The 13,396-nt window shown below is 36.4% G+C and overlaps 2 protein-coding genes across 6 annotated transcripts in view; both read right to left on the bottom strand.

Moving 5' to 3' along the window:
- The window catches only part of LOC125164161 (cytochrome c oxidase subunit 7B2, mitochondrial), a 166,022-nt gene that overhangs the window by 95,332 nt on the left and 57,294 nt on the right, over nucleotides 1-13,396 (bottom strand). For all 5 annotated transcript variants that reach the window (XM_047856697.1, XM_047856695.1, XM_047856696.1 and 2 more), the window contains exon 2: nucleotides 10,267-10,322. The gene's annotated coding sequence lies outside the window, so the exon portion shown is untranslated. The remainder of the gene's footprint in view (nucleotides 1-10,266; nucleotides 10,323-13,396) is intronic.
- Nucleotides 10,267-13,396, bottom strand: part of GABRA4 (gamma-aminobutyric acid type A receptor subunit alpha4) — a 142,982-nt gene continuing 139,852 nt past the window's right edge. The window contains exon 9 of the mRNA XM_047856693.1: nucleotides 10,267-10,322. Coding sequence (XP_047712649.1) covers nucleotides 10,308-10,322 — 15 coding nt within the window. The 3' untranslated portion in view covers nucleotides 10,267-10,307. The remainder of the gene's footprint in view (nucleotides 10,323-13,396) is intronic.

The following is a 13,396-nucleotide window of genomic DNA, read 5'->3' as shown; positions in this document are numbered from 1 at the left end:
CTTTACTTACATGAAATATTTAGAATAGGCAAATTCGTAGAGACACAAAGTAGATTAGAGATTACCAGGGTCTTAGTGGAGGGGAGAATGGGCAGTTCATGCTTAAGGTGTACAGAGTTTCTCTTTTGAGTGATGAAAAAGGTTTGAAAAATAGTGGTGATGATTGCATAACACTGTGAATTTAATTAATGCCACCAAATCATACACTTAAATATGGGATGTTTTAATATACATGCATATATACACACATATTCAATATGCATACACATATTTATGTATATTAAACACACATACATGTATATTTATATGCATATATTAAATACATATAAGTAATATATGTGTATATATATAAAACCACAATAAAAAATGTTTTAAAAAGAGTGTACAGAAAGTGTTTTATAACTACTGACTGCCATTTTAAAGAATTAATTTGTATTTACCTAACTCACTTCTCTACTTGATTGTAAAACATCCTAAAATGCTTCTTCTGACAGTCTTACAAATTTCAATTCTGAGAGAGTCCAATTAAGTTTTTGTTCTATTTCCTCCAGTTTTAGAACAGTTTTAACTAACAAAAATAATAGAAAATATATTCTGATTGATACTAAAATAGATTTTTTTAATATTACTGTAAATATTAACACGTGTTAATTGCGCAGCTCATGTTAATTTCACCAACATATTCATTTTACGAGTCTGTTATAGAAATGAAGTTATATAAAACATACGAGATTGTATAGGTGTATACCTCTAGCAGAGAATAAGTACTTAGTACTGCGTAGCAATATATAGAGAACATAAACTATAGATAGAACTCTGTTTAGATCTACATTAATTTTAAAAAGTAGTATGCAGAATCAGGATAAAGCTTTAAATACTTTATTTTAGACTATGTCAACTTCCTAAACCCTCTTTTACATTTTTTTTAAGAGAGAGGGAGTAAGCAGGGAAGGGAGAAGAGGGGGAGGGAGGGAGGGAGGAATGGCGGGGGGAGAGAGAGAGAGAAAGAATTCTAAGCAGGCTCTCCATTCAGCATGGAACCCAATGCAGGGGTTGATCCCATGATTCAGGGATCATGACCTGAGTCAAAATCAAGAGTCAGATGCTCAACTGACTGAGACACCCAAGCGCCCTTCTTTTGTATTCTTTGTCCAAACTAATGGCTACTGTGTCAATCTCTTCATTACAAACTCAACTACTGAAAATACTTTTAACAACTAAGATTTGAAACAGTCTTTTTTTTTTCAATAAAATCATAATTGGAACCTTCAGATAGCTAGAATATCATGTATTCCATTAGTAACAATGGAATCACAAAAGCTGATATCACAAAGTTCCATTACAAACAAATGCTTATACTTCCTTCATCTTTATCCCTCTATACTACAGAATGAGAAATATGCTTCACAGAAGTTTCCAAATGCAAAGAAAGATCTGGCTATCACTGTATCAGAGGGAGAAGGTAAGGACAATATTAGTTAAAGAAAATTTTCAACAAGAACAGAGTCACAAAAACCATTCAGCTGGACTTTTATCAAAGATACAATTAAATTAGAATGTTGTTATCTAGGCATTCTGTCTAACCAAGTTTTTCTATATGCAATTTAGGTATAGAAAATATCCACACAATATTTTCCAAACATTCTATTTCCTAAGAGATTACCTTTTCAGTAATGCCCACTAATGGTTATTTAGTTACCATTCTTTATTGATACTTGAAGGCAGCTGTGAGTTTAGTACTAGTAGTCAACCTTAATTGGTTAGAAAAAAATATGAAATTTTATAAATTGTTCCTGGCTTCCAATTAATACTGTATTAATCTTCTCAGGCTGCTATAACAAAATGCCACTGACTGGGTGGCATAAACAATAGAAATTTATTTCTCACAGCTCTAGAGACTGAAGTCCAAGATCAAACTGCTTGCAAATTTGGCTCCTGGTAAGAGCCCTCTCCCTGGCTTGCAGTGTGTCCTAACTCCTTGTGTCCTCACATAGAGTTCTGGTCTCTTCCTCTCCTTATACTAATTATACTTACAATTCTTCTACTTCTTAAATGTTTATTTATTTTGAGAGACAGAGAGAGAGAGAGTGAGCGAGAGCAAACAGGGGAGGGGCAGAGAGAGAGGGAAAGAGAACCCCAAGCAGGCTCCGCACTGTCAGCTCAGAAACTGATGTGAGGCTAGATCTCAGAAACCATGAGATCATGACTTCAGCCTGAAATCAAGAGTCTGACGCTTAACCAACTGGGCCACCCAGGCGCACCAATAATTCTTATACTTCTGATGCTAATCCCATTATGAAGGTCCCTTCCACTCTCATGACCTCATCTAAACTTTACCTCTCCAAACCTCCATCTTCTAATACCTTCACATTAGAAGTTGGGGTTGCAACAACTGAATTTGGGGGAAAACAGTCCATAGCACATACTTTGCAATTGTATCTAATTTGAAGTCAAAACAGAACCTTAAACCTATTTCTGAAGTATCATCTCATTACAAAAAGTGTCACTCTGCATCATTTTCTTGAATATTTTAGAATGTCCACATAAACTAGTGTGCATCAGACTCATGTAGGGGAGCATGTGCAACATAAAAATAAGATCCAGCCCAAAAATGCAAGTGTAAGATATAAATTAATAAAACAATTACCCTTTTTTTATAGATGAAAACTGTTAGCAGGAAAAAAAAAAAAAGAAAAAAAAACAATCTCTTCCTGTACTGATAATCTAAGGAGGATACTGGAAAGCTAAAACAAAAAACTCCTTAAATCCAACTCCTTTGCAAATTCATAACTAATTCTTGATTATTATATTCCCCTGATCTCTTGTGGAAATGTAATGCAATCTTCCATTCATATTCATTACATATTAATGGCCCACTATAATCATATATTTGTTTATAAAAATCAGGAGTACATAATTTTGGAACAGGATTCATCATTAGGATGAGATGAGGCTCTTAGAAAAGTAATGACAAATATCCATGAAGGGATTTTTGTAACATTTCTGCTTTACGTGTTCTTACACTATCTCATGTTGTTTGTTACCACAATTCAGAAACACCAAAGAGCAAGGTAGGATTTAAAAAAGGACAAGAAAAATAATGAACTATAAAACAGATTTACAAGCGAATAAAGAAAAAATCAGAACTACTACACTTCAAAAGACTGAGGCTGAAAACCTGAAATAACTGTAAACAAAGAAGACATGGACAAGGTGAGCATGAGTATTTACTGAATCCTAGATGCCTAGAACATAAATCTAGGAAACAATATATTCTTTGAAAATATACTACTGTTTCTGAGATGAAGCAAGCAGCATCCCCACCATAAGCAAAATAGTTTCAAGAAACATTCAGGTGAATTTATATGTTCTAGATAAGCATCAAACTTTGAAGGAGAATCAAAAGGTGTTTAGGTTCATCCCTATTCTATAGCACTTGAAGCCATGCCAAATAATTATGTGGCCTCAGAGGCAACACTTTCAAAGTAAAAACAACAACAACAAAAAATCATGAAGAAACTACTTATATGTCTTACACTGAAAATAATTTAGAACATCTGTAATATTTTAGGTGACCTATTTCATGTATCAGATATATAAAATGCATACAGATAGATATAGACATAGACATAGACATGGATATGGATATGGATATGGATATATATCTATTTCAGAAAACCACTGTCAAATTTCATTAGCTGAGGTAGTTATTATTCCTTATTAGATGAAGAGTACAGACGGAGCATGGTCACAGAAGCCAAAATACTTGTTATCTATGTTAGTTGTTCTTTGTTTTTTCAGGAAGACTGGACTTGTGTCACTGAAAAGTATTTAATTCTCTATCAGACCCTGTGGTCATGCATCAAAGCACAATGTGGTCCATTAATCCTGGGTAGAGTAAAATTATGGAGTATTTTGTGATGGCACAAACATGTCTAGATGCCTTACTGGTATTTATAGCTTCTCTCAAGTGTGTGGGAGACTGGAGAGGGTCAGTCCTTATTATTTAAACCTGGGTCACTGGCAGCATTCCTCTCATTCATCTTCTGGGAAAATCCTGCGTGTCACAGTTAGAAGAAATGATAATGTACTCAAATATCTTTCTGTAGCTTATCCTAAGACATGAGAATTCTAAATGGCATTTGGATTTGGCTCAATCCCAGACATTTTATTCCACACTGATTTTCCCTTTCCTGGAGCTTTTTTTCATTTCAAAATCTGCACCCAAAAAAAAAAAAAAAAAAAAAAAAAAAAACAAAAAAAAAAACCTCAAGATCAAACCCTGAAATCAATGCCAATGTCCCTGGACTTTCTTTTTTGACTCAGGTTCTTGAGCACTTCTTTTTCAAAACATCTACTGATTATAATTTTTATGCTTTATTTTAAGACCATTTTCTCATTTTAACTCCTTTGAATCTCTGTGATTTTATAAATAGTGCCCTTATTATGGTCTGCTTCTGGCTTTCCTCACAGAATTTGCCGAGAGTCCCAGAGTAGAACAGACTATTTTTGTGTTCTCTTGAGGAGGCCTGTTCCCTGGCCCTCCCTTATTGTGAGTTTGTTCCAGGCTGTCGGCTGTCTGATGTTTTGATGTCTCTCTCCATTAACTAACTCTTGCCTTTGAGCTTCAGTTTCTTGTTTACTGCCTTCCTTGTTACAGCTCTTGGCTTACTGCTTCAGTCTGTGTGTCAATAGAATCCTTGGCAGCTTCCTGTGTCATTTCTTGCCTCTCCTTCTCCACAGATTGCTTTTCACCAATTTGATTTTCCCAAGATAGCCTGTCAACAGTTCAAAGTGTGGATTCTGTCTGTGGTCTCTTAGACTGTGTTCATTTTAATTATTAGTATGAGGCAGCAAGGCTGACACATAAAAGTAAGTGACCACTGATACTGTGTCACTGAAAAAGCACAAGGATTAAGTCCTGTCCAGGGTGCCTAAAATCCCAGATGACAGATTCATTTCTCCAATTTCCAAAACTTTAATATTCTCAGGAGAACTTTAGCAAATTTCAAATACTCTTTTCTGTCTACCCTTAGGATTTTCTATATAAACTACTATGGCGCTTACCATATTATACATTCTATCTTATACTGCATTATATATTGTAACTAATTTTGCTTCTGTGCCTCCAAGAAGACTGTAAGCCATCTGCATAGGAATAGTATTCCAATCCTCAGTATTTCGGGTAGCACATGGTGACAGGTCTAACTACACAATTGTGGAGCTGATAAACATGAAATATAGGTGGAAAGGTGAGAAAATTCCAATGTATTTACTTTTTTTTTCCTTTTCGTAAACTTTATACTCAACGTGAAGCTCGAACTCACAACCAGCAGATGAAGAGTCACATGCTCTACTGACTGAGCCAGCCAGGTGTCCCTAAAGGCTCTATGCATTTATTTTAACTGCAGTGCTAATAAGTACCAGTTAGAGAACTGAGTCAGTGGCTACAACAGAAAATCTAAATAACAATGGCTGATGCAGCATGGTGGATTTTTCTCATGCAATGAGAATTCTATAGGAAGCACATTACTGGTATAGTTTTGGAAGTTCAAGGATGCCATGTCTAAAAATATCAATAATACTCCTGGTCTTAAGGTTACAAGGTGGCTGCTCCACTTCCTGTCATCATGTGAATGAGAAAGAAAGAATGGGCCAGAAGGGGGACAAAGCAACATCTGTATCAAGAAAGCAAAACCTTTCCAGATTATATCATCAGATTTTTGGTTATATTTCACTAGACAGAATTACAGGAGACTGTTCCTCAAAACACCAAAAAGGATGAGAAGGGGGGGGGTGGCTTGTATTTTTTTTTTCTTCTTTTTTGCCTTTGTTTGCCTGCAATACTGGAACTCCATAAGTAAGAGGGAGAGGAGAAAAAATATTGAGTAAGTCACAGGAAACCTCTGTCAGAAGGGTATTGATGAGTATATAGGTGCCAGGAGAGAGTCGATGTAAATAAAAGAGAGAGCACATGAAATCAACTGATGGCTGCTTCTCCATCCTGTCCAGTAATGGAGGACAGGAGTCAAGCATTTTGATTTATAAGCTTTAAAGCCCTACTGAGGCATAAGTTTCAAGGGAATCCTAACATAATGTCTTTCTATTTTTCATTCAGCTCTTCATGGGATTCATAAATAAAGTTTTCCTGGAGCGCCTGGGTGGCTCAGTTGGTTAAGCGTCCGACTTCAGCTCAGGTCATGATCTCACAGTCTGTGAGTTTGAGCCCCGCATCAGGCTTTGAGCTAACAGCTCAGAGCCTGGAGCCTGCTTCAGATTCTGTGTCTCCCTCTCCCTCTGTCCCTTCCCCGCTCATGCTCTGTCTCTCTCTGTCTCAAAAATAAATAAAAACATTAAATAAATAAATAAATAAATAAATAAATAAATAAATAAATAAAGTTTTCCTGAGCACCTTCTATTTATCTGGCACTGTGATACATTGAGTAAAATTATGTAATAATTGTCTTCAAGCTGCCAACTTTAATTAAAATGAACTTTTCAATATCAGTAGTGAGCACAGGGTCATGCAGTGGTCCACTGAAGAGGCACTTAACTCAAAATGGATCTGTGCTTGTAGAGTAGGAGTTTAGTCAGAGAAGAACTGCTACAGAAGGAGAAAGTGAAGCTCGCCAATTGACGTGCAGAAGGGACTGCTGGCATAGAGTATTAGTGCATAAAGGCCCAGGAAGGCAAGACAAGTAAAAAGTATTCTGGGATTTGCAATTATTTTTTTAGTGGTGCAAAGCACAGAATTCAAAGGGTGAGGACAATGGTAGTGAGAAATTAGAACAGAGGTATGCAAGAAACGATGGGTGTTTTTACACAATGAGACACTAAACCATTTTAAGCTGATACTAGTTTCATGCTTTAGGAAAGTTATCCTGATTCTACTGAAGACAGTTTATTGGAAACAGATAATACTGGAAAGAGGGAATTCAGTTAAAGGACTATTCTAATTGTTCAAGTGAAAAATATGAAAGCCCATCTCAAAACAATGCCAGAGGAATTGGGAAAAAAAGGATACTGATTCTAAAGACAATAAACAAGTCAAAGTCAAAAACACATTCACCAAATGCTGTGTGTGCATGTGTTCATGGCAAGGGGTGGAGGGCAGGCAGGAAAAACAAGTATAGAGGTAGGCCAGAAATGAGGGTAGAAAAATAAGACAACTTCCATTTCTTCACTCATTCACCAATTCAATAATGATGACTGAGCCAATTTTCCTAAAGATAGCATATGTTTGGGCTAAGACAAAATAAAAATATACACACCTCTTCATATCAATGTCTATACATCTGACACAAGCACAACTTGAGACCACCTCACCAAGAAAACAGTCATTCAGCCACTGAGAAACCTAACAATGTGCTCTTGAATCATGGATAAACAGCCTACTTCCTAAAGTAAATCTCAAAGGCCAAGGGAATAATATAAAACACCAGATATTATTAAACAAAACACAGTCCTGATCAATACCATGTTTCCATAGTGAGTTACTTAAGGAGCCTTCAAAACAACTTATTACGGAAATGAGACTCTTATGCTTTGGCTTTCTCTCTCACTCTGACCTTTTTTTTTTTTTTCCTTCCCCTCCCCTATGGGTTTCTGTTAAGTTTCTCAGGATCCACATAAGAGTGAAAACATATGGTATCTGTCTTTCTCTGTATGGCTTATTTCACTAAGAGACTCTTAAAAACTGAGAACAAACTGAGGGTTGATGGGGGGTGGGAGGGAGGGGAGGGTAGGTGATGGGTATTGAAGAGGGCATCTTTTGGGATGAGCACTGAGTGTTGTATGGACTAATTTGACAATAAATTTCATATATTAAAAAATAATAATAAAAAATAAAATTAAAAAAAGGAAATAAGAACTTATTAAACTGGCCTCTGTAGCAATTAAAAATAAAATCTATTATCTAAAATATCAGGTAAAAATTATTAAACCATAAGGAAAACGATGCAGGCTTCACAAAGCCAATCCATACCTAAATAGAATAGCAAGACACATAGGAATAGATTACAGTCCCAGGTCCAGAGAAAACCAACACAAGTGGTGCGTTGGAAGCGTGCAACAGTTTCTAAAATTAGCATTCTATTATCCTGCCTTTATATTATGCATTAAAGGTGCCTTAAGGTTCACTAACCCAATAGGCCTTGTCACTGCTGTTACCAGCTCAACCATGCTAATAACAGGGAATCTCTTAATGCATTCTCTGGTTTGAAAAAAAAAATGTATAGAAGAATGAATAATGCCCAAAGTAATTCTGGCTTCCAGACAAGAAGAGCATCCATATTAAAGAATCCATCTCTTGTTTTTCAAAAGATTTCTCTCCTCTGCGTTTATGCCTTGGGAGACTATTTGACCTTAAGGACAATGAAATCAACAAATTAGCAGAAATGAATGTGATTAAAACAAATGCATAGCATAGTGGTTGTAAGCTCACTTTTAAGTCAAAAAGATCTGTATTAGAATTTCCTAGCCTCTCTAAGTTTCATTAATAATATAGACATAATAGCATCTAGTTCACAGAATTACTGTGAGAAATAAATGCTTACAAGGCACCCAGTTCCATATCTGGCATAAATAAGTCTTAAATAGATATCAACATAAAAGATGGGTTAACGGCATCTTGGGAAGTAGTGATTTGCATTTCTCTTTTACAGGAGATGAGACTGAGGCTCTGAGAGGGTCAGTGACTTGTCCAAGGTCACGATGCTAGTAAATATCAGAACAAGGATTCAAGTACAGATCAACTGTGGTATACAGCAGATTGCTCTGATTTTTTTTATTCTACATTTTAGAAGATATCCTTTCAAAAAGCCAGGACTTGACATAAATACGGTGCTGAGGTTATGGCTTCAGAATTAAATCAAAGACGGAAAAGGAACATACAGAATAAAATAAGAGCAAAAGCAGTCTACTGCAAAAAGCTCGTACTACAGCCCTGGACATGATCAAGTTTAGAACACAGAACCTGTGAGAAATGGTTAAAACAATCAAGATAATTTAGTCTGGAGAAGAGACAATAGGAGAAAATATAACTGCAACTATCAAATTTACAGAAATGTAATTTAAAAGATTATACACACTTTCAGTCTGCAAGGATGGTTTAACTATTTCCAAAAAACTAAAAATTAAAAGTAACAAAAAAATGAGTTTTTTGTTGTCAATTTTGAGTAAGAGTTTGTGCTGGTGGGAGTGATTTCAAGGGATAGATGAGAGCTCTATATATGATTCACGGATGAAATACTATGTTTATATTTGCAAGTTCTGTAGCTATTGGGGAGCTGCTGGATTTTAAGGGAATATTAAAACCTAGATTATCTTTCACATGATTTACATTTCAAAAACAAAATGTATGTCTGAATTTTCATGTTTAAGTATTAAAATACCCATGAGTTTACCAAAAAGAAACTGCTCATAGCAATTTTCCACTTAATAAAGTTATTACCAGCAAAGAATTTGATTAGTATGTAAAAATTTATCTCACCATATAATTTCACACTTACTAAATGATATATTACTTGTCATTATCTTGAGATGAAGAAGTTTAGGGACTAGATATTTCCAAATTCTACTTTCAAACTGACCACTGACTCCAGATATAACCATAAATTAGGGCAAGAAAAAAATAAAATGCATATTTCTAGACAGTTACACACCATACTGACCAAATCAACCTAGTTGATAGCGAACTATCACCATCTAATAGCGAACAGAGTTTTAAAAAATAATGTATAAATTTCTCATGAATCTATAATTACATAACCACACCAGGGGGCGCTCTTAACACTGAAATGATGGATGACATATTTTAAAACACATGGTGGTCTCAGTTGGCCAAAATGAGATTTTTTTCTAGGCATATAGTACTTGCAACAAGTGCTTATCTCTTGAAAATGTTTTCTGGCAACACACACATTTTTTTTTTTTTACATCCAAAATGTTTGTGTTGTTAAGACTATCAAGTTAGTCTACCAAGAAAAACATTTTCTGCTGATACGAAACATCTTATTTTGGAAACATTTGTCTAGTTAGACTGGCATCTGTCTCTTATTCTTTCTGTGGTTATGCAGGTTCTCAATAGTCAACAAACTGCTTAAGAGTTCATAAAACTTTAAAAATGGTTTCACTGCCCACTTTATTTTTTACAAAATCCCCATCTAGTTTCCCCCTTCCCACCACAAAAAAAGAGGTCATCTAAGATTGACATACAGCAAAATTCTAATCTGGGCAGCATAGGACTTTTCCATATTTTCTCATTACCTGGTAAGAACGTTGAAGCCCAGACGCTCTTCTCAGGAAGTTCAAGATTCAGACTCCTAAAAATACAATTAGAAAATCAGTGTGAGGCTTCAAGAAAATAGAAAGAGGCAAAAAGTAAGTTTGGGTTATGTTACCCAGAGAAAATCACCATTTACTACTCTATCAATAGTAAACATTTTTATACAAATGACATCTGATTAAATAAGCTTTAAGACACAACTTTAAGTTGAATCACAAAGTTTGTGAAAGAAAGAGGACATAGCTACCGGTCTTCCAATGTAGTAGAGAGAGTTGTAAACTTTTCTCAACCTATGTAGTTGATATCACCCCCTTTTTTTACCAGCTGCCTCCCTGACTCATCATCTACCTGTGCCTAAACTGGAAGAGTTCTGGGCAAGGTTAACAGAGTATGAATGAAGAGAAGGTTGTTACCACAAATGCTGAGTTCAAGGAAACATGAATGGACCTATCTACTGTTTGCACCCTCCATGAAATTCATCAGAATACTAATATTTCAAATCCTATTGACAATACCAAATTTTTCATTCTAGAACAAAAGTAAGGATTTAAAGTAAAAATACCTGGAGACAAAAGATAAATTTATTTATTACTTTGGATCAAAGTGTATGTGAATGATGGGAAGTCCTACCTACCCAGAAGTAGATTTTAATATAATTTTTGAGTATATGGAGGGGATGGAAATAAAAAAACAACACAGGACTAGGGTGTCTGGGTGACTCACTAGGTTAAGCACCTGACTTCAGCCCAGGTCATAATTTCACAAGTTCATGGGTTTGAGACCCACACTGGGCTCTCTGCTGTCAGTACAGAGCCCACTTTGGATCCTCTGTCCGCCCTCTCTCTGCCTGCCCCCTCTGGAAAATAAACAAACATTAAAAAAATTAAAAAAAAAAAAAAAAAAGAACACAGGACGAAAAGAGATCAGGCTATGAAGGAAAGAACCCTCCAGAAAGAAGTACGTTTGGAGTCGGGTGACCACTTTTACCTACGTTACTCCCTCTTGATCTTTGGAGTGAAAGAAACAATTACTGTTGACCAAGACAAAGGAAGCCTTGTTTGGTAAGAGGGAACAGCTGACACGAACCAATCTGGCATATGGTAAAGCCACATGATTTTCCATCAACAGCAAAGTTAAAAAGCAGTGGTATTTGGGGTTCCATGTGGTCCATCCTGTTAGAAGCGGGCCCTTAGTTACTAGAAAATGAAGAGTTTATTCCCCACTAAACTGGAATGGTTGCCAGAGAGCCACCAAGTGACCTATAGTTTAAATAAGGTTCTAGTGCCACCTGAAGATAAGGATAATAGCCAAAAAATGACAAATTTGTAAAATAGTTTGATGAAACGGCTGGTGGGTATGAGAGAATGGAAACAGTTAAGGATGTCACAAAGCTTTTTTTATCTAAGCAAATGAAAGGATAGAGCTGCCATTTAGTGGGACCGGGAAACAATAAGAAAAGCAGTTACTAGAGGAAATAATTATTTTGACTTTGGATATGTAAATTTTTATATGTCTGTCAGACAGACTCATGAGGAGCAATATAAAGTAAGCAGTTAACCAAATCAGTATAGAGTTTAGAGGAGACCAAGCTCTCAACTATAAACCAGGGTGTTTTTTTTTTTTTTCACTCACTGACAATATCTAAAGCCATGATATATAAAAGGAAGTGGGTGAAGACAGAGGAAAGAGAGGACAGAGACAGAGACTAGCCAGGAACGTGGTAGACTCCAGTGGCTCCATCATCCGTGCCTCTTGGTGGTCATGCCCTTGTATGATTTTCATTCCTTAGAATGTGGACAGGACCTCTAACTTGTTTCTAACTCGATACATGAGACAGGGTGTATATGAATTATACTGTGTGATTACATTGTCACATTATGTAAGATTATAGCAGATTTTCCCTCTGCTAGCTTACTTTTATGAAGCAAACAGCCATGCTGAGGAACCACTTGGCAAAGAAACGAGTGTGGCCTATAAAACTGAGGGAAGCCTCTAGCTGGCATCTTGTAAGGTCTCCAGCCTCCAGCCAACAAGAAAATGAAGCCCTCACTGTCACAGTCTCAAGGAAGTAAATTCTGCCAACAATTTGAGTAAACTTGGAAATAAATCCTTCTCTAGTCAAGCATTCAGATGCTACCTCAAGCACCAGATGACACTTTGACTGTAGTCTTGCAGAAGACCTAGTTAGGGTGTGCTCAGACTTCTCACCCAAAGAAACAGAGATAATGTGTGTGGTTTTAAACCACTAATTTTGTGGTGATTTCTTATACACCAGGAGCAAAGTAATGCAAGCCTTGAGTTACTACAACATTTAGAGGTGAGGAGATATGAAAGAGCCAGGGAAAAAAGGCCAAATAAAAGAGGCCAGTGAGGTAGGAGGAAAACCAACAGAAAAGCATTTCTTCAAGAGGCTTATCCCCAGCTTCCTCAGAGAAATCTGAGACAAAGAGCAATGGGACAGGTGAGTCTGCTGTCCTATTGGAGGCTCACAGGTAATCGCCTTTGAAAGGGACACAAGAAGCCAGGTGCTACTTAGCTCCAGCCTCTTTCTGAGGAGAAAATGGTAAAACGCACTACCAAATAAATGAAATGAAATTCAGTCTTAACAGTCTCCCCAGAAGACCCAATTAGTGCCAGGGTTGTGCTACTTTGCTGCTTGTAAGACTTTGAAAGTTGGTATTTCAAAACTGGCTAACGCTTAATACCAATCAATGTCAGCTCATTTTAATTACTAAGTAGCTCACATAACCTATTTTTAAACTTTGCATTGTTATTAGACATGCTTAGATTGGCTTGTAATTTATTTTTTTAATCAATACAACCAAATCTAATGAACATGTATTATGTGCAAGGCCCTGAATTAACAGCTATAGTCAGTGAAATGAGATGCCCTCCTGCTTTTGTACACGTATGGTTTGCACACTCCTACTGAGTATAGAGCACTGGCACACAGTGTGTAAGTTGTATGCATATTCCTACTACGTATAGAGCACTGACACATAGTGTAATTTGTATGCACACCCCTACTATGGATAGAGCACTGGCACACACTATAATTCACATGCACACTCCTACTACGTACAGAGCAGTGGCACACAAAGGCTATGATGT

This window comes from Prionailurus viverrinus, chromosome B1 (assembly GCF_022837055.1).
Source record: "Prionailurus viverrinus isolate Anna chromosome B1, UM_Priviv_1.0, whole genome shotgun sequence".
NCBI lineage: Eukaryota > Metazoa > Chordata > Mammalia > Carnivora > Felidae > Prionailurus > Prionailurus viverrinus.
The sequence above is the reverse complement of the archived record's forward strand: the minus strand, read 5'-3'. Positions and strand labels throughout refer to the sequence as shown.